At 51.9% G+C, this 21522-nt stretch overlaps 1 protein-coding gene across 3 annotated transcripts in view; it reads left to right on the forward strand.

Moving 5' to 3' along the window:
- The window catches only part of SLC28A1 (solute carrier family 28 member 1), a 44538-nt gene that overhangs the window by 20322 nt on the left and 2694 nt on the right, over window positions 1-21522 (forward strand). For 2 of the 3 annotated variants that reach the window (XM_074318328.1, XM_074318329.1), the window contains exons 9-18: window positions 355-432; window positions 5385-5465; window positions 6547-6627; window positions 7285-7410; window positions 10820-10950; window positions 12010-12178; window positions 12301-12498; window positions 15280-15361; window positions 16053-16151; window positions 16270-16381. In XM_074318328.1, coding sequence (XP_074174429.1) covers window positions 355-432; window positions 5385-5465; window positions 6547-6627; window positions 7285-7410; window positions 10820-10950; window positions 12010-12178; window positions 12301-12498; window positions 15280-15361; window positions 16053-16151; window positions 16270-16381 — 1157 coding nt within the window. Of the gene's footprint in view, window positions 1-354; window positions 433-5384; window positions 5466-6546; window positions 6628-7284; window positions 7411-10819; window positions 10951-12009; window positions 12179-12300; window positions 12499-15279; window positions 15362-16052; window positions 16152-16269; window positions 16382-16617; window positions 17274-21522 lie in introns of those variants that run through there. The other variant, XM_074318330.1, reaches the window with a different exon arrangement.

Raw genomic sequence — 21522 nt, forward strand, 5'->3', positions numbered from 1 at the left:
CTATTATCCATCAACCCTCATCTCAGAATATTTCTTTAAAAATTATTGAAAGGGTGTATCTTCTGTAGAATATGCTGAGAAGGAGCAAGCGCCCCCAAATGTGGTTTTAACACCCCATGTTGCCAGGTGGTGCTCCAGCCACTGTAAGGCCCAGGGCTGGGGGCCAGTCCTTGGACCAACCTGCCTGAGGCCGGGAGGGCCTGTAGCCTCGTGTTCCTCTGTCCCCCTGGGCTGTGGGGAAGGCCAGTGGAGGCCTTTCAGCTCATCCAGCCTGGTTCCCCCTTCCCCGCCACTGTTTCCTTCCTCCTTCTTCCTGGCCTCACTCCGGGCTTTTGTTTTGTTTTCTTCTTTCAGGTCTTCCTGAGTTACACCCAGGCCGGCTCCAGCTTTGTGTTTGGGGAGACTCTGGTCAAGGACATCTTTGCCTTTCAGGTCAGCTGACTCTTGGCCCATGAGGCCACTGCCCGCCGCCTCCAGCTAGTGGGGAGTGGGAGCAAGCTGCGTGGGTCGGGCCTGGCGGAGGTGGGGGAGGGCGCCTGCGAGCGGAGCCTGGGCTTGTGTTTCCACGTGTGTTAGTTAGCGGCTTGTCCTCCCACCTGGCCTCCCTTTCCGGCTACTTGCATCTCTCCCTAATTACCCTTTAGAACCATGAATCCATAGACCGTCAGGCTAGGAGGGAGCTCAGTGATCTCGGGTCTCCCCTTTCTCTTACATATGGTCCAACCAGGGCCCGAGAGAAGCAGTGATCTGGCCACAATTGCCCAGTGAGTTAGGGCAGAGCCAGGGCTAGAGCCAGGTCACTAGATTACCGTCAAGTGCTGTGTCTTCTTCCTGCTCTAAGGAGAAGTCGGTGACACCTGCCCCCCTCCCAACGAGCATCTCTAAGATCAGTAACGATACATTGAAATCATATTAATGGGCGCTCAAGACTGAGATTGCATGTTCTGCCAAGAGGAGAAAATGAGGGAGGTGGGTCTGTCACTAACCAGCCTCAGCATTTCCCTGTCAAACGCTAACTTTCCTGGCCCCTGGGAGAACCTGTCCTCTGGACAGTGGATGAGCCACTGGCTTTCATAGCAAAGATGGGCGCGGTGAGGCAGGGCTTCAGACAAACGCTCCATGGCCACAGAATTCCCTTTCTCGTAAGATTCACTAGTCACAAGGTTTCATTCACAGCCCCCTCCCTGCATCACGCGCGCACACACACACACACACACGCACACGCACACTTGCCAGGCTTGGGACTTGTCCTCAACCTGGGGATGGCTTTGTTGGTGCTGAGTTGAGTGTAAGACTCAGCAGCTTTCTTTCCATGAATCATGTGGCCCTAGTCCAAGGCGTTGGCCCATGTCAGCCTGGGGACGTCTACTCTGAACTCGCTCAGATTTTCAGAATCTGAGCTGCTTCCTGCTGGGCCACAGTCCAACTCATCACTCCTCCAGGAAGCTGTCTCTGCCTGGGGCTTCTTCAGACCCCCACCTCCCCTGGCCTGGAGTCCAGCACAGACGACGTGGCAGCCACCTCCTGGCTGTATCGTCTTGATTAGTCACTCCATCTTGGCTCCAGCTCCCTTCTGGTAACTTTCCACCCACACGATCACCTCCCCGCAAGCTCCCACACCTTCCTGGGTCTGGCTGACCTGGGAGCAAATGTTGACTCATTCCTTCACTAACTCTCCAGCCTCTGGAACATGCAGCTGCCTCCTAAGCTCAGCAGTGGTGCTCACATGGTCTTTCTAGGAACCCCTAGGGTGAAGGAAAATGTTTTCACCTCCCGAGGGTTTCACGGCATCTTCCTACAGCAGCCTCTGCTATCCCCAATGGCCAACAGTGCCAAATTTTGCTACAACAACAAAAAAATCAAGATAAGGACTGAGAAAAAAATCAAGTCAGATGAAAAAACAAGGACAGAAAAGTGCCATTGGATTTAGTAATTAAGGGGTCACTGGTTACCTTAGTGGCGCAGTTTTCAGGGGAGGGAATGGGATGTAAATGGAGACGGGTGAGATGTGGAAAGCAGGGAAACGGGACAGCTGAACCAGGAGAGGTCATATAAGAGCATGGCATCTGCAGAGGGCTCTGAAGGTGACTTTGACAGGCAGAGATGGGCATGCGGAGCAGTGTGGGGAGGTTGTCTGGGTGAAGTGACAGCATGGCAGGAAATCAGGAGGTTTCTGTGATGCTTTTCTGTAATGGGGTTTCTGTGATGCTTTTCTGTAATGGGGTCCTGGCATTGCAGCCGTCATCGCTGAGAAACCTTCCAGTTTTGGCTTTTTGTAGTTCATTGTTGCTTGGGGCTGGTGACAGGGCTCTGTCTGCAGTGTTTGGGCCTGGGGGCCAGGGGTATGTGTGGGGGGGTGCCCAGACAGCCCCAGGAAGTCATCAGGAATCCTGGCTCAGCTCCCACAGGGCCATGTCCACGTGGGTTTAGTCCTGCCTTTGAAACCTGTTTCCTGGTGAGGACATGCTGCCTGCTCGGAGGGAGGCTCTCGCCGTGTGGTGTCCAGACCAGTAGAACCAGCAGCGTCGGCAAAGGCCATCCCAGACCTACTTCATCTGAAACTGGGGGCAGGGCTCAAAAGGTGCATTTCTCACAAATTCTCACGTGATACTGCTGGTCTAGGGCCCACGCTTTGAGAACCACTGGCTGAGAAGAGTTAGAAGTTTGTTCTCCCTTGAGTCATAGGTGAGCATTGGTACTAGCAGGTCAGCCAGTACCGTTGAGGATTGATGAGTCACCACGTTGGGTACCTGGCACATAGTAGGACCACACAGACACATAGTAGGACTTACTGGCCCTTCCCTCTCCCTTCCTAGGGCAGCATTCTCTTCAGCTGCCTACCTAGTCTTATGTCATCTTATACACTACAGGTCCCAGGGATGTTTCCCCTCTGGGAGACATGGCCTCAGAGACCTTATTTAGTATTAAATGCCCCACCTTAGAAAATCAGGGCCACCTCTTTTCCATTCATCTTCCCTCCCTAGACATAGCTTCCCTTCCACAAGATCCCCATCTCACAGGTAGAAAATGTCTCTTGGTTGCTGCCGGAGACGGTCTAATTCTGCAGTTGGGTCCAGTGCCCTGGGCGCTCTTCTCCCTGGCTCTGGCCATCTCTGCAGCACTGCCAGCCTGCCCAGCCGTCCCTCACATGATGAATTGGATGAGCTGTCTAGACAGTACGTGATCCTCTGTGCGTTTTTACTCCAAGGGACAGCAGAATGATGTCACCACCCCTCGTGCTGGGGGTGTGTCCAGCACCAGGCAGCCAGAGGGAGTCACGGGAGAGGAAAGGCTTTCTCCAGCCAGTGCCTGTACGCTCTGTCAGGTGACATCCCACTGCAATGAAGTGGGTGACAGATGTGAGTGGAACAGGTCCAGATATACCCAGGTTCCGATAAACCCTGCAGCCTTCATCTGGGAAGGAAAGGAAAAGAAACCTATCTCAGTGGTGCTTCTCTCTCATCTCCAGGGGATCTGCCCAGGGCAGTCTCTGTTCTCATCAGGGGCCATTGTGTCATCTCCCTTCATTTTGAACTGGAGCCTAAATTTGATTGCTTAAGATTCTTTCTTCTTAAAAACAAACACAGCCCTTCCTCCCTCCCTCTCCCCTCTCTACTGTGGCCCCTCCTCCTTCTCACACAGCCAAGCCTGCTGTCTCTACTTCCTCATGTCCCATTCTTCCCTGGTTCTCTGACACCTGGCCTCTGTCCCCACCCCTCATCTGACACTCTCTTACCTGGGCCGCCACAGACCCTGAATTGCTAAGCGCCAAGGGTCCATCTCAGTCCTTACCTTTCTAGATTTCCGTGATGCCTGTGGCTCAGCTGACAGACCATCCCTTCCAGAAAAACTGTCCTTGTCTCCTGGACGTCCTCCAGCCTCTCTGACTCTTTCTTCTTCATCTCCTCCATGCGCCTCTCCTTTTTCTCTCACCGTGACGCTGAGCCCAGGGTCCTGGCCTTAGTCATTGCCCTTGTCACTCAGGGCGGTTTCCTCAGCATTGCATCTCCCCAGCCTCGACCTATACTTCTGTGTGGACGAGCCTCAAACCAAGGCCTGGCCCAGGTGGTGCCTCTGAGCTCCTGACCTTGTCTCCAGCTCCCCACTTGGATATGCCGCAGGCATCTCAAACCCAGCAGGTTCAAAAACAAACTGATGAGCTTTCCCCACACCTCCCATCTGCCCGTGCTTCCCTCCCCTGAGAAGTGCCCACCTGTGACATAAAATTAGAGGAGCAGACCAGAAAGAAGAAAAAATGTGCACAGTCCCAGCACACAGACGCCACTTTGGCTGTCTGGGGGTCCAGGCCCCCAGCCTTCTTTCGGTGGTTGTAACGTTCCAATTTCCCCACTTGACGGTTTAGCCCGAGGATGCTCCGGTATTACCGGTGTTACCAACGCTGTATCACTTATCACTTTACAACTGTCTGGAGCAGATCACACATTCCAACAGAACAAAAGGGAATATGGTGAAAAGCGAGTCTCCCTCCCACTCCTGATCCCCAAGTCCCCCAGTTCCCTCCCCAAGGCCGCTGCCATCACCCACCATGGTTGTGTGCACACACAGCATGCCCCCCCCACCTTGTTTACACATAGAGCAGTGCCTTTTTCTTCACTTTCCCTTATCCATTTTATGAACCGCCTTGGAAATCAGGCTGGAAGTGCCCAGAGGGAGCCTCGTCTTTCTTGCTCCTCGACGTTAGTGCCCCCGTGCATGGCTGTCCCGCAGGTTGTTAAGCTCGCCCTCCCCTGACAGACCGTTAGTTGTTGCCAGCCCTCACTGTTGTCCAACAGCTCATGTGAGGCGGCACCGGGGTGGGGCCCTGGCGTGGACACAGGCGATGGATGTGAGCGAAGTTTTGAAGGAAGAACGGGGGAGGCTTGGCATGAGCGAAGAAGTGAGAAGTCTGGTACTAGGGGACGGGGTGACAGGAGGAAATGCTGGTGGCAGGTCCACGACTGGCAGTGAGTGGAAGTGGAACAGTAGACGGACGAGGGGCTCCTAACTCGGGCGAAGGCCAGGGACGTGGGCCCGGGGGTGTGCTCACGGCAGATGGACACTGCGAGGAGCTCGGCTCTGAGCCCCGCGCGGCGGGCGTTGTAGCCCCACTTGACAGGTGAGAGAGTGGTGAGCTCAGGTCCTGCGTCTCCGCCAGGCACAGGTCTCTTCGGGGTGGACGGCCCATATGTCGAGGGGCCGGCCAGCCGTGCCTTCAGAGCGGCCCCGTATGTGTGCATGCACTGAACTCAGCCTCTTCCCTGACCTGTCAGGCCTCCGAGTGGCAAGGCCTTGCGTGGTGTGGGCTGTCTGGGGTTTCTGTGGTCCTGCCTGGTCCCCTGCCACCTGCCTGCATCTAACCCAGGGCCTCTGCTCTTTCCTGGTAGGTTCTGCCCATTATCGTTTTCTTCAGCTGTGTCATGTCAGTTCTCTACTACCTGGGCCTCATGCAGTGGGTGATCCTGAAGGTGAGTCCCAGTGCCGTGGTGGGCTCTCCCATGGCCACCTGCCCACAGGGCTCACAGTCTCCCAGAATGCCTTGCTCCCAGAGCCCACGCCCTCCCCCGACCCCCTGCTCTGAGAGCCTGGACTTCCCAGAATCCCCTGCTCCCAGAGTCTACACCCTGTCAAATCTGCTAACCAAACGTCTTTTCACAGAGTCTCTTCTCATGATACAAAGGAGAAATGGCACCAAATCTGAGGTGGTCTTTGTGGGAGGGGAGATTGCAGAATGGAGGGAAAAAAATAATTTATATCAAAAAGATCTTGAGAGACTGGAGCAGTGGGCCATATTGGCCAGACTTAGCTGGTATAAATGCCAAATCCTGTGCTTATGTTCACAAAATCTGCTGCACAAAACCAGGATGCAGGAGACAGCATTGGGCCTGGCCAAAGATTCTGAGGTTTTAGCTGATTGAGCTCAGAATAACCCAGCATCATCGGGTGGCTGCCAGAAATGCAAAACCACCTGTAGTTACAAGTATGTTAAAACCTCAGTGTGTGGTGCGAGGAAGGCAATGATCCCCAAATCTGGAGCATGGGTTCAACCAAGGGGCTGTGATAAACTGAACCATCGGTGGGAGAGTAAAATGGCTGGACACCCTCCATAGAATGGCTGAAGCAAGTGGGGGTGATGGGACCGGGAAAGAGAAGCCAGGGTGGAGGAGGTGAAGGGTAGGATAGCTGTGTCTACTTACTTGTAGAAGACACATTAGGGAACGGGCAGCCTGAGAAGTACCAGATTTAAACAAGTTTCGTGCAGGGCTCCTTAGAGCCTTTGCTAAACTAGTGGTTATCTCCAAGGTGTGTGTATACAGTAACTCTCAAATACATTTGACTGTGGAATCCCTTTTCCATGATGGTGAGCCCCCACCAATGGAAGTTTGGAAAGAGAAGATGAATGGACCTTTTAGGGAAATATAGGCGAGGGGGTCCTACCTGGGAAGGCTGGGAGTTGGAAGGAAGATGTGTAAGGTAATTCCACCCCGTCTCTCTCTGTCTCGGGGACTTGCTGGCGTCAGCCCACTAAGAGCACCTGCTTCTTTCTAGATCGCCTGGCTGATGCAGGTGACCATGGGCACCACGGCCACCGAGACCCTGAGTGTGGCTGGAAATATCTTTGTGAGCCAGGTGGGTCCTGCAGCCTCCTGCCGTCAGGCTGGTCAGTAGCCTCGCCAAGGAGGGCGGGTGCCCTGGGGCCCTGGAGCTCTGATTCAGTCAGCGGAAGACCTATGCGAACCTTCTCCCAGAGTCACCAAAGGAGGCTGCACGTCTGGGGGTGCACGTTGCCTGGGTCATGCCAGGGAGGCTGCTGTGTGTCTGGCACCTCCTACCACTCCAGGCCTAGGCTGTCTCCATCAGATTAGAGACTCACAAATCCTACAATGGAGTCCCACTTTCTCCCCTTGTACATGAGGAAACTGAGGCTCAGGAGTGGGCTTCTGGCCCATTTGCATGAACAGAGGCCATATCCTGAACCTCTCTGAGCCTCTCCGTTTGCTTTCCTGGAAAATAGGGCTGATCTTTTCAGTAGTTTGTGAGTAATGAATGTGGGGTGCTTAGTGGGGTGCTTGGACGTGGTAGGCACTTGACACGGGATTATTATCAGGCCAAGTGGACGGGCTAGGGGTGAGCCAAGTACAGACCCCAGGCCTCACCCCACCTGCCATCTCTTCCCCTGGGACCCCCAGCACTCACTGTGGCCTGCCCACTCCTGGGAGGAGGAGACGCCCCAGCTGCCTGTGCTGGCCTGGCCAGCTGCTTGTCTGACATCTCTCCTGCTTGCAGACTGAGGCTCCTCTGCTGATCCGGCCCTACCTGGCAGACATGACGCTCTCTGAGGTGCACGTGGTCATGACCGGAGGCTATGCCACCATTGCCGGCTCCCTGCTGGGGGCCTACATCTCCTTTGGGGTATGAACACATTCTTGATGGGAGTGTCATGTGCTCTAACCTTTTTGGAGAACGTCTATCCGTCAACTTTAAAATACTCCTTCCCTTTGATGCAGTTAGGAATATTACAATGCAGAAATATTTTCACAAGTGTTCCAAAACTGCAAAATTCCAACATTATTTGTAATAGCAAAACAAACAAACAAACAAAAACCCATAACAAGAAACAGCGTAAATGTCAAGCAGTAAGGGGGTGAGTTGGGAAGGTTCATCCACACAGTGCAGTGGCACTTAGTCCCTGGAGTGGGGGGGGGGGCATGGTTTGCCTTTCCCTGTCCCTGATGCTGTGTGTGAGGGATGATAAGAATGACCCCCAGTGTCCCGTTCTCTGGACCCAAATTCCGCCTGTGTCTATCATCTCTGTCCTTGGGGGTGTGGCTGCGAGGTGGGCTTGAGGACAAGCCAGGCTGCCCCTGGGTCCCTCCTTCCTTTAGGACCCCTGGGCCATACAGTAAGCTCAGCTCCACAGAGCTGCCTGGGCAGAGAGGCAGCGGTGTGACTTTTCAGGACAGCCCCAGGGACTCGGGGCTTTGTCTTTTGGCCTGGCACCCTCCCATCCAGAATTTCCCAGGTCAGCTGGTTCACTGAGGCTTAGGAAAGGCCCATCAGAGCTAGTGTGCCCCCCCCCCCGAGCCCCCCCCCCCACACACACACCCCATCACCAACTGATTGGGAAGGAATTTGACATTTCAAAAATGGAAGCTCAGAACTTCCTGAAACGTTTTTCATGGTGTCGTACTAGGGCAGGGAGCGCCATAATATTTTTGGGACTTAGGGGCTTTAACTCTCTTCACTTTGTTCTGGGTCCCACAGCCAGTTAATAGAATGGTATTCTTTCTACTGCATGCATGTCACTGTCATTACATGAGACTAAAATCCTGAAGAACTCTGTCCCTTCCCACAATCTGCCTTACAACTGAGCCTGCTTTCCTTCCCTTTCTCAGGCTGGAGTCCAGGTCTCGCCCCAGGCAATGGGGCCTCCCCACTGACGGGGCCTGCGTCCCCACTTCCCTGTAGCGCTACGGAATATGCAGTGGCTGCCAGCATCAGCCAGGTAGCCCGGGGCCTCTATTCACAGCCACAGGTGGTGGCCGAGGTAGAAAGCTACCCCGAGCAGTGTGGTGTCAGAGAAGCTCTCTGCTGCCCTCACCTGGCTCCTGGCCGCCACTGCAGCAGCCTCAGGGCTTTCTCCCACAGCCCTGCCTCCCCGCCCTCTCCCCTCTCCCCTTTCACTCCCTCCTCCAGGCAGTCCCACACTGTATGTTTGGCTCTGCCCTCAGCCCCTGAACTCCAGAAAGATCCCTCTTGCCCTCTCCTCCTTTGTATGTGTTGCTCAGCTTCTGGCTCCTTTTCCTTGCGCCCGTTATCGCTAATATCTGGATATTTCTAAATCAGCGCTGTCCTACAGGGTAGCCACATGGCTATTGAGCACGTGAAATGTGGCTTGTCTGGAATGAGATCTGCTCTGAGACTTCCTATGGGAAAAGATAAATGTCTGTATTTTATTAATAAGCTTTATATTGATTACATGATAGAGAATATTTCTTTATTGTATTGGACAGTGCTGGTCTCGACCTTCCCCCCTGGTCTGTGGTCCCAGGGGTCACCCATCCTTTAATGGTGGCTTCCACATACATCTCCATTTTCACCGTATTTCCCAAAAGCTCTAAAGCAGGCACCAGTTCTCTTAACTCTCCCTGGAAAACGGTCTCTATACCCACCCGTCTGGTTCAGGGACCACAACAAGAGGAGGTGTAGATGTGTGCCTGGCGCTGTGGACACAGACTGAGCAGGGTGACATTGAGGGGCTCGGCCACTGCTGCTCCTCAGTTAGTTGTGCAAGAGTGGGAGCCCCCTGGGCTGGGTCTGTGGGGCCCTGAGCAGGGCCAGGTGAGCATCTGCTACTTAGTTTCTACATCTGTAAAATGGGCGGGATTACTTCCCACCTCACAGCAGTTTAAGAATTACATACACACACACACACACACACACTTCAAAATGTGCAAAAAAGCAGGAAGAAAAAAATATCACCCTTGGCCCTATTACTTAGGAACAGACAATTGGTCAGCATGTTGATGTATTCCTTTCATAGTTTTGGAGTTTCTTTTTTCCCTTGCCATTGTGGTTATGCTTTTATATGCAATTTTGTGGGCATCTCCCCACGTTATTGCAAAGCCTTGGTAACCACTGTTTTAGATGGCAGCTTGACAATGCGTATCCGCTCCCCCATTGTTAGATGCTTGGGTTGGTTCTAATTTTCCCATTTAGTAAATAACAGTGGTGACAAAGTGTCCTGTCTATCTCCATGGAAGGCAGCAGGGAAGCAGAGGGTGTGGGGCCGCAGTAAGGATGGAAATCTAGGCAGGGACCATCCTGGGGCTCAGGTGGCTCCACCATCGTGCTGAGAAGGGCTTCTAAGCATGGCTCCAGAAGATGGCAGGACCCAGGGCGAAAGGGTGGCTGTTGTAGGAGGCAGATTTCCTGAGAAAGAGCTCTCCAAACACAAGAGTGGGTGTGATGGGTTGCCTCAAAGTGGTGAGTTCCCTGTCACAGTGAGTATTCAAGGAAGGATGCTATAGACGGAAGACATCCCTACACTGCGAGGTCGAATTGTGTCACCTCTTGGCTCCATCCCAACTTTCCAGTTCTGTGAGCTTTGTCTGAAACCATCACAAAGCCCTCAGCCAGTGGTGAACCAGCCCTTGGGTTAGTGGTCAAAGGGAGACGGCCTGGAAGAAAAGGAAAAATCTTGAACTTGGAGCCAAAAGACATGTTGGGTTTTAATTCCTTGTCTTGTATATATTGGGCAAGCCACATTTAATTCTCTGAGGCCTCAGTTTCCTTGTCTGTAAAATGGGATAACACTACAGTTGACCCTTGAGAACAGCCATGAGTTTGAACTGCATGGGTCCACTTATATGCAGATTTTTAAAAAATAAATACAAATGTGTTTTCTTAATAACATTTTATTTTCTCTATCTTTATTATAAGACTAAAGTATATAATACATGTAATGTACAAAATATGTGTTAATTGACTATGTATGTTGTTGTAAAGATTCTGGTCAATAGTGGGCTGTTGTTAGTAGTTAAGTTTTCAAGTAGTCAAATGTTACACACAGAGTTTTGACTGTGTGGGGTGTCAACACCCCTAACCCCTCCATAGATCAAGGGTCAAGTGTACGTGTCCTGCCTAACTTACAGAAGTACTGGGGAAAGGAGGAGGTTCTGTACGTGACAGCCTGAGACCCTCTGCATAGAAAGGTGTTATCATCAGTAACGATGGCAGCAGTACTGCCCATGACGACACACAAATGGGGTCTGCTGCCCGGGGCGTACCCTCTGACTGCTCTCCATTCTCACCCCTGCAGATCGATGCTGCCTCCTTGATTGCCGCCTCTGTGATGGCCGCCCCTTGTGCTCTGGCGCTGTCCAAGCTGGTCTACCCGGAGGTGGAGGAGTCCAAGTTCAGGAGTGAGGAAGGAGTGAAACTGAGCTGCGGGTGAGCACCGGCGAGGGCCAGCAGAGGGGCCAGTGGTGGTGGGAGAGGTGGAGACAGAAGCCAAGGAGGGTACAGGAGCCGAGGAGGGGACAGGAGCCGAGGTGGGGACAGGAGCCGAGGTGGGGACGGCAGGAGTCCCATTTTCTCCGCCCTTCCACCAAGCCCAGGCCCAGCTTTCACTGCCCTCGTTGTGGCTTTGCAGGCAGAAACACAGACTCTAGTTCTTCCATCTTAATTTCCAGCCTCGGCCCAGCAGGAAACAGTGGGAGAGTGGCCTGGTTTTTGGGAATGTGGCCTGGTGTGTGTGTGGCAGGAGGGTCATGAAAAGGCTCCATGCCACCTTCTCCACCTTCTCCACATGCTTTGAGCTCTGACCACCAAGGTGTCCATCACACACTGACATATTGGGCGCCGTCCTGGATTTCACTCACGCCCTAACATCTCTTCATTGTAGTCTTAACAACCACTGTGGGTTGTTTTTGTTTTTTTTTAATCTTGAAAAGGCACTACTTTTGACAAATGTGCTTGGGGATACCGTAGGCAGCCCCAACTTCACAACTTCCTGGAGGTCCAGAGCAGTACCGCCCTATAGAAATGTAATGTGAGCTACATCTAATTTAAAATTTTCTAGTCGCCATCTTTAAAAGAGTAAAAAGAAACTGGTGATTTTAATAAAATAGTTTATTTAACCCAGTATATCCAAAATATTATTATTTCAACATGTAATCAGTATAAAAACGATTAATGAGCGATTTCACATGTTTGGTACTAGATCTCCAAAATCTGGTGTGTATTTAAAACTTACAACGTATCTCCATTCTGAGCTGTCTCCTTTCACGTGCTCAAAAGCCGCACGTGGCTAACAGCTCCTGTCTTGGACGGCTCTGGGCTCGAAGTCTGGGTCTTGTCCAGCCCCTTCCCCTCTCTGGGTGTCAGAGGGAAGACAGGGACGCTTGGCTCTGAAATACATCATCCAAGCTTCTTCCCTGACCCTATAGGAGGAAGGGTTCTGTTGTTTTGGGGACAGGCCAGTAAGATGGCTCTCAATCCCAACAACAGAGATGCTCAGAACCTCCTGGAAGCCGCCAGCAGCGGGGCTGCCATGTCGGTGAAGGTCGTTGCCAACATCGCAGCCAACCTGATCGCCTTCCTGGCGGTGCTGGCCTTCGTCAACGCCGCCCTGTCCTGGCTGGGGGCCATGGTGGACATCCAGGAGCTCAGCTTCCAGGTACCGTTCTGGCCGCCCTGCTTCGCCTGCCAAGGGGGTGGCCCCGGGCAATGGGTGGTGGCTAGACACCCAGCGGAGCCAGCAGCCCAGGTCCCAGCAGCTCCCCTTGCCTTTTGCCTCAGCTCATCTGCTCCTACGTCCTGCGGCCTGTGGCCTTCTTGGTGGGCGTGGCCTGGGAGGACTGTCCTGTGGTCGCGGAGCTGCTGGGGATCAAGCTGTTTCTGAACGAGTTTGTGGCCTACCAAGAGCTCTCCCAGTACAAGCAGCGCCGGCTCGCAGGGGCCGAGGAGTGGCTTGGCGCCAAGAAGCAGTGGATCTCCGTGAGTGTCCCCATCCGCTCCCTGAGGCAGGGGTGTGACACAGCTGGGCCTGGCTGAGACACACTGAACTATAGCGCTCAACCCCCTACATCCTACTTCCCTGGGGACAAGACGGCTTCAGGCTTCACAGCCATTACCTTGACACCACTTAGGAGGCTGAGGGGTAGGGAAGGAGCCTGTGGGAGATATCTGAGATCTGGCTGTGGATGGGCCACCATCCTGTGTGGCCATGGGCCAGCCGCTACTCTTTGCCTCTCCTATTGGAAAATCTTGTTGGATTTTGGGAAAAAATTCCTATTTGAAAACCAGTGTAGCATCTGCCACGTCTACCCAAGGGAAGAGATGTGAGCGTCCAGGGAGCCCCCAGAGTGAAAAGCGAGACCTCACCACCACATTCACTGTCAGTATATTGCATTCAGTTTGGGGTTGGCTCTTTCGGTTAAAATTTCTTTTAAAGATTATAAAAGATCTATAAAATGAACCTTATAAAGATCTATAAAATGAAGATCTATAAAGAATAAGAGCTCTAGGTAACATCATTAGGAATGAAAAACTACCCATCTCACCATCCCAAAATAACAGCTATTGTTGTTTTATGCATTTTCTTCTGTTCTTTCTAAGAGAGTTCACATAGTTGTAATTATAGTATCCAGACTGTATTGCAGCCAGCTTTCCCCCCATCTGCTGCTATGACGTAAGCATCATTTCTGATATTTGTATCCTCACATAATTAACCAGCCCCCTGCTGGCCGGCCATTCGGGTTAATTCCATTATTTGGCGATGTTACACGACGCTGAAAGGAATAGCTTTGTGTGCAGAACTTTGTTCTTCTCTCGGATGGTTTCCTCAGGAGCCGTCCCAGATGTGGGATGACTCAGTCCTACGGCACAGTCCCTGTGAGGTTGCTCCCGGTAACTTTCCCAGCTGAAAAGGCCCCCAGCTGTGCCGGTGAGCCCTGATGTCACCACCCACTGAACTGTATTGAGTAGCTCTTAAAAAAAAAATTTGCGATTTGAAGGAGCAAATAATAGGTCATTGTTTTAATGTGCATTTCTTGGGTTACTAGGAACTTTTAACATGAAAGATTTTTCCTTGTCTGTTATTTTCTTTAACTGTAAAGGAATGTGCTCTTTAGTTTTAAAAAAATGTTTGTATGGAGTAAAAAGCACAGGTTTCCCCTGACTCCTCGCTCCAATCTCACTCCTTCCTTTAGATATCCTGGGTGGTACCCTCCTTCAGGATCTTTTCTATTTTTTTACGAGCTTCATTCTTTCAGCAAGTATTTGTTGAGGTCGCTAAGGTGCCAGGCACTCAGGCCTCCCTGTGGTGTGGCATTTAGACCAGGATGTGGAGGGAGGGCAAGGTGCCAGGAGAAGCTGGAAAGAGCATTCCAGGCAAAGAAAGAGGCATGTTCAGAGGCTCTTAGATTGAAAAGCACTTGTCTGGAGAACTGAGAGGTGAGAAGTGCAGCGAGTGAAGGTCGTGATCGTGATCGTAAAGGAGCGTGTCACAGGCCCCGGAGCAGCAGGGCATTTCGGAAGGTCTAACACTTCACAGTACTTGGGCTGCTGTATGGAGAGTGATTGTAGGTGAGCCAGCAGGGTGCAGGTGCCTTAATATTTTCCCCGTCAATGTGTGTAAACTCTTTATCTGATAAAGACATCAATCTTTTTCTGTTATATTTTCTACATATATTTTTCCTAGTCTTTTTTCCCCCCTTTATTTTGTATTCGGGGATTTTTCTTTTAACACAAATTTTATGCCAAATCTTTTCTTTTGTGGTTTCTTCTATTATTTGTAAACTTAGAAAGTTATCTCCATTCCAGAAATCTGGTAAGTGTTAAATTCCTGAATCATTATGGTGGAGTATTTAAAAGTATGAGTTTTGTGATCAGAGCTGAGTTCAAATTCTAACAGTTCCCTTCTTGCTATGTGACCTTCCTCAGTTACTTAACCTCTCTGAGCCTGTTTGCTTCTCTCGAAAATGAGTTATAACACTACCTTATAAATGTAATGTCTACATTTCCGTTTATTTGATGTTTAAAATATTAATACTTATCTGCATCTTTGATCTAGAATTAAATTTTTATATAGTGTGAGGTGTGGGTCTAAGCCAGTTTTCCCCCCAAATTGTTCCATTTTGGCTCTTACGGGAACAACTTTCTGGAAAATCGAACAACTGTTCAGAGCAAAGCAGAAGGAGAATTGCTTTGCCTAAACATGTGCTGTATGCCTGGCACTTCCCATACGTGCTATGATCCTTACTATAGCCTCCCAGGCTGGTCCTATCACCCCCACATTCCAGATGGAGAAACTACTGATTTGCTCAACCTGATCAGAGGTGGGGACAAGCCTGGAACCCAAGTCGGTTGGGCTCCAAGTCCCTCACTGTCTTCACTGGGCCACACTCCCTCCATTCTCAGCATGACAGCACCCGAGAGGGCTCCCAGCCTGAGAGGTCCCCACTAGACAGAAGCGCAGGACTGTAGAGTCCTGGGGGGGCATTCACCCAAGTGCCCCCTGGGTCCAGAGCGTGGTGGGCCTGAGCCAGCCTGAATCACAGCCCGGAAGCCTGGGGCTGAAGCTCAGTGGATTGAAGGGCTCTGTGGTGCAGCGCGAACTGGCTTAGAGGTGGGTGTGCACGGCCTAGGAGGGGGCAGCATTGAGCACTTCCGAGGTCAAAGGCACAGAGCGAGTGGGTGACATGAAGGCCAGGGAGCTGGGTGGTGTGGGGTCCCATCTGAGGGGAGCCCCTCCTCACCCACTGTCTGTGTTTCCAGGTCAGAGCAGAAATCCTCACGACGTATGCCCTCTGTGGATTTGCCAACTTCAGCTCCATTGGGATCATGCTGGGGGGCCTGAGTGAGTCCTGGGGGGGGCCTCCCCCGTGTTCTCCAGTCCTGGCTGTGAACCAGCTTCCCGGGAATCCGTCGGCTTCAGTTCTCCCATTCGTCTAAGGCGGGGCCTGAGGGATGGTCATCCACGGATGTTCCTCCCAGCCCGGGTGTTCTGTGGTTTCTCTGCTGCTGGGGATGGCCCGGGCCAAGCCTGACTCAGGGTGTGGGGAGGGATGGGAGGTGCGTGCTGCCTGTGCCCTGAAGCTCTGGCCGGCCAGGTCCCCTGCCCACTGTGACAGGCAGGCCGGGGGGTGGAGGGTGCCAGGGAGGAAGACTCTGCCCAGCTCTCAGCTCTTTACAAAAAACATTCCCACTCTTCGTAACTCCCCTGCCTCGGGGTATAGCCACCCCATTTTGCAGAGGAGGAGACTGAGTCTTGGAGAAGTGAAGTGACGGCCCAGGTCACTCAGCTAGTATGTGGCTGAGCCTGTATTTAATCCCAGGTCTACTTGACTCGCGACTCCCTTTCTCTTCATGTGTCTGCCACTGGTGGTGTGGGGAGGAGGTATGGGATGCTGCCGGGGGGCCAGCTCAGGCCAAGGAGGGCTCCCGAGCTCACAGCGGTCGGGAGGACGCCGCCGCTCCCTCTGGCAGATACAGCCATCAGCAAAGAGGAGCACGGTGTCCTGGCCCTGAGCATGCCTGTCCCCTTGCAGCCTCCATGGCCCCACAGCGGAAGAGTCACTTCTCCCAGATCGTGCTCCGGGCACTCTGCACAGGCGCCTGCGTGTCCCTGGTGAACGCCTGTGTGGCAGGTGAGTCCCTGTGTGTCATAGCCCCGATTTGGTGGCACTGGGGCTCTGGCCTTTCTGGGAGTCCCTGGCGGTGGGGGGTGGGGGTGGGCCCCGCTTACCGGCTGCTTTCCTTGCACAGGGATCCTCTACATGCCCAGGGGTGCTGAGGTCAACTGTGCATCCCTCCTGAACACGACCCTGAGCAGCAGCAGCTTTGAGGTGTACCAGTGCTGCCGCGAAGTCTTCCAGAGGTGAGGGCCTGGGCCAAGAGGCCACCACGCGCTGCGTGACGGGGCAGGAGGCCTGAGTGCCTGGGGGGTAGAAATGCCATGGTTGTGGCTGGTGTGGCCAGGGGAGGAGCAAGCAGGGCCCCTGGGGGAGGAAAGGCCGACCAGAGACATGGAGCAACTTTCCCAGGGTTGCACAGCCTTTAGTGGCCAGCAGAGCCAGTCCTAGAGCTCAGACTGCAGCCTTTCCTTTTTTTCAGCACCAGCCCAGAGTTCAGCCCCGAGGCCTTGGACAACTGCTGTCGATTTTACAACCACACGATCTGTGCATAGCGGGGCACATGCCTTTGTGCCTCTGATGGCTGTTCCTCTCCAGGAGGCGGCTGTCCCACCTTTCCCTTCCCAGGCTTCTCCTTGGGAAGTCACATGGCTTAGACCCACCACAGTCACATACCGGGAAGCAGTGATGGGGTGAGCGGGCAGAGACTGAGTGGGTGTGTGAGTGAAGAATGCCCCCCACTCTTCACACCTTGCTGCTCCCCCATTCCCTGCCTCCCCAGTGTGAATTCTCAGGGTCACCTCTGCCTCCCCTTCTCTCTTCTCTACGTCTGTCTGGCAGCATCCTGTCTTCTCCAGGCCACCCCCACCCCCCGCCATGGGTCTGTTTGGTGCCTCAGCCCGGTCTCAGCCCCTGCCTCCCCTCCTCTCTGGGCACTTAAGTCTCTCTGGGGCTTACCCCTGCCCCCGGTTTCTCCTGGAGACCCCTCCTCTCCTTTCAGAGACTCCCCACACCTTCCCCCTAACACTTCCCAAACCGGTGTCCCGTGGAACACTGTCCCACAAGGTGTCCAGAAGCTTCTACGGTCCTCGAGGTTTGGGAAACATAAATAAAGTTAGACAGATTTCGGTTATTCTATCTTTTTTTTTTTTTTGTACTATGGGCTTGTCAGATTTTGTGGATATGACAGGAGACATTTTCCAAATTTATTTTACTGTAAGAACCTTTTTTATGGAGGCATCTCTTAGTTGAAGATTCTGTTGAACACAATTTGGGAAATATTGGTTAATGCTCAAACTACGTAATTGTGCTGCTCACATATGTGTACACAGCACCGTGTGCCAAGCACTGTTCTCAGTGCTGCATATATTCTAACTCAATCTTTACAGCAACCCTATGAGGCAGGTACTATTCGTATCCCTAGTCGAGGCCCAGAGAGCTTAAGTAACTTGCCCAGAGTGACACAGCTGGGAGATGAAGAGGCAGAATTTGAATCCAGGCCATCCAGTTCCACAAGCTGTGGTGTTTAATGTCTTGGCTGGGCTGCTAGCTGTCAAGGAAGTCTCTTGTATACTTGCCGTCACCTCCTTCCCCCACCCTTTGTCCCCACCACAAGCCCTCTGACCAGCAGGTTAGGCTTCTGTGTTTTCCCAGCCCCTCCGCCTTTATCTCCAGAGTCCTGTCGCGCTGTGTGCCCCCGCCTCCTCCCTTTTGTCTCTGCTGTTCCCATCTCAGTTCTCCATTCCTGTAGCTTTGGCTGCAGTGACTTGTGAGATACTTGTCCCTGTAGTCACTGGGCCCTTGTCCCCTGACCCCCTCTGTCAGGTTGGCTTCCCAGTTCGGGCTAGCACTGGCCTGAGGCAGAGGGAATATGGAGCCTGGTCAGTCAGCACTTACCTTGCTGGGCCCCCGTCAGCCCGGTGCTGCTTCTGCTCCGTCGTGGATTTGGCTTCCACTGGGCCCTGGCCTTGCTCCTTGCAACACCCACAGTCTGACTTGCGGTTCCTGTTCTCAGGGTCTGAGGCCTCCCTCTTAGCGCTACAGAGTGGAGTGGCAGCCTGATTTTCATGCCCCTTGGTCAGGCCCTTGCCTTGCTCTCTGCAGCTCCCAGACTCTAAGCCCCTTTCCCTGCCGCAGCTCCTCTCGGGCTGTCACCGTGTGTGCACACTGTCGGAGACTAAATGTAATGTGGTGCTGTCGTGGGTTGAATTATGTCCCCACAAACAATATATCCAAGTCCTCACCCCTGGTACCTGTGAGTGTGACCGTATTTGGAAATAAGGGAATACGGGGATAATGAAGTATCGCAAGATGAGATTATCTCGGATGTAGGGTAGGCCCTAAGTCCAATGATTTGTAAGAGAAAGGAGAGGGCAATTTGAGACACACAGGCACAGAGATACATAGTGAAGGCCATGAGAAGAGGGAAACAGATGAGAGTCACCAGCTCCAAGGTATGAGCCCCATGGTGACAAGCCAAGGGACGCCTGGAACGACCAGAAGCTGGAAGAGACACGGGAGGATTCAGAGGGAGCATGCCCTGTGGATCAGACTTCTGGCCTCCAGAACTGTGAGAGAATAAATTTCTATTGTTTTAATATACCACTTTTATGGTAATTTGTTATGGCAGCCCTGGGAAACTAACACAGGTATCTTGAATGGGATCCTGGAATGGAAAAATGACATTAGGGGAAAACCAAGGAAATCCAAATAAAGTATGGAGTATAGTTAATAACATACTAACATTGGTTCGTTCGTTGTGAGCATGTACCATAGTAATGTAAGCTGTTAACAATAGCCGAAACTGGGTGTGGGGTATGTGAGAACTGTGTCTTATTTGTGCAGCCTATTTGTAAATCTAAAACTATTCTAAAATTTAAACGTTTATTTTAAAACTACATGGAAAAACAACTGTATTGACACAGGTGTAGTACAACCTGTAATTCAGCCTGTGGGTGGCTTTGTCCAGCACGTAGACAGTGCCTATCTGAGTGGGCACCCCCAAGGCCTGTGGGTTGCCCAGTGGGTTGCAGCTATTCCCTTCCCACCACTGCCTCCCATGGCCCTGCTCTCACCTCTGCCGACCCCTCACTTTAATTCGAGCGCCCGCCTTCAGCTGAGCGTGAATTATCCTGACCTCTTTACAACCACACGAAGAACATCGTCTGCCTGGAATGACTTGTGACTCAGAATTAGTGAGCCCTGAGTGTGGACAGGATCCGAACCATCATTTTGAGGGTGCCAGCCCCTCCCAGTGTTTCTGAGAATTTTTACACCCATGGCATGGATGTCTCTGTCACCACGCTCTTAGGTCTGAATCACAAGGTTCCACCCCCAAGACCATCGCTGATTGAACCAGGACTGAACGCCTGACTCAGGGGAAGCCAAACCCAGTCTTGCCAACGGGCTTTCAGATGCTCAGGGAAGAATTTGAACTAAAAAACCCCAGAGACAGAGCTTGAGCTGAGTCACCACAGAGGAGTTGGCCTGGAGCTGAGCTCACTCCCACCCTTCCTGCAGCCAAGTTGCTTAGCTTTTCCTTGGAGAAAATGAGAGCTGAATTCCCTCTGGAAATCCCCTCTAACCTGAGCAACGGTGAGAAGGTCCCTTTTCCTTTGTAATCCAAAGGCTACTGCCTAGGATAGCTGCTTTGTTAAACTCCCCACTCCACATGCGGTCAAGTGGTCAGGTCCCTCATCATTTGCTTGAACCCCATCAAAACAAGAGCCTCACACAACCCATTTTGTATTGGACGACTCTGCGTCTCAGAAGCTTCTTTTTGATTTTGACCTTTCACCCCACTTTTGCCATTCCCATCTCACGTGCATATCTTTATTTATTTACCAAAGTAAGACTTGCTCATGATTTTTTAAAAAAGCCAAACCTTACAGAAATGTTCTAATCCCTTTTCCAAATGACAGCCCTTCAACTGTTGGAAGATGGTGACCATCTAGGCTTCCCTTCTCTGAGCAGGAAATCCTTAGGTCTTTCCTTTGTTTCTCACATAGTACATAATAGTTTCAAGATTTGCCTCAGACCTGATTCTAAGTTGTTCTGCACTCATGTGCACACAGCGCGTGAGTCATGAGCAAGTCCAAGATTGAAGCCAGAACACTGGATGGTAAATATGTTCTCGTGGGTGGAACCAGGATGTTGTGATGGGACTAAAGATGGATATAGTCTTGGGAGGGTATTTAAAGGAGGCAGACCGATTTGGAAGGAAGAGTATTAAGAAGCTACGTGCCTGCTTCAGAAATCCCCAAAACTGAGCTTGCATGTTGGGGGGAAACATGAAGAGCAGTTGCCATTGAGGGAGAGAATGGGAGAAAGGCTGGGCCCATTTCACAAAGGGATGCAGAGATAGGCTGTGGCAGGAAAGGGTGGGAGGGACCTTATCTTTGGGGACTTCTGCTAGGTCTCCTACTTACCCACCACCAAGAGTACAGCAAGTTCCTAACTTGCCTGGGGGATGCTTTCCATTCCCAGAGTGGAGGGAAATTGCTGCTTTGGATGAAGCCCTGAGAAAGATGTGGAATGGTGACGTGGAGCAATCATGCCAGCAGACACTGTGTGACTGGAAGTGAAGGGGAGGCCGACACAGCCAGGCACTTATTCCACCTGAAGACAAAGGCATTCAGGAGGGAGACTCTGAGAAGAAAGTGAGCTCTTGAATGGGATTCTGGTTCTGCTGTGGCAAAATATCCCAATGAGGAAGGGAAGGCAGAGGTGACAAAAGAAATCAACATAATTATGAATGAATATAGGAACCTGGTTTATAAGCTCGGAATTTTAAAAGGACAGGCACCAAAATCTGACTGAGGACACTTGACCCAGAATAGGAAAGACAGCTGGTTGTCCTGCAATAGTCATCCTCCTTTTTTTCCGTAACTAATAACTAATACAGTCTACATGGGCGAATGGCCACTAGCAAAGACTACGTTTTCCAGCCTCCCTTGAAGCGAGGTGTGTCCATGTGGCTAAGGTCTAGTCAGTGCAAGTCAAGTAGACGGCCTCTGGATTATGTCCTTCGAGAAGAGGTCAACAAACTTTTCCTTAAAGAGCCAGAAAGTAAATATTTTAGGGTTTGCTGGCCATATTATCTCCGTTGCAGATACCCAGCTTAGACAATACCTAAGCAAATGAGAGTGGCTATGTTCCAATAACACTGAGTTTACAGAAACAGGTGGCCAGCCCACAGGCTGTGGTTTGCTGACTTATTCCTTAGATGAAGGGGTTCATTCTTCATGTCCCCGGTCCATCTCACAGTTCTGCTCCATGCCAGTTGAAATACAACTGAGAAGGTGGGCCCACGTAGACTACGGAGCCAAGGGCAACAGCCTAGGTATTGGGCAGCCATGAGTTAGAAGGAGCCGGGGCCCCTAACGCC

The sequence above is a fragment of the Rhinolophus sinicus genome, linkage group LG13 (assembly GCF_036562045.2).
Source record: "Rhinolophus sinicus isolate RSC01 linkage group LG13, ASM3656204v1, whole genome shotgun sequence".
Lineage (NCBI taxonomy): Eukaryota > Metazoa > Chordata > Mammalia > Chiroptera > Rhinolophidae > Rhinolophus > Rhinolophus sinicus.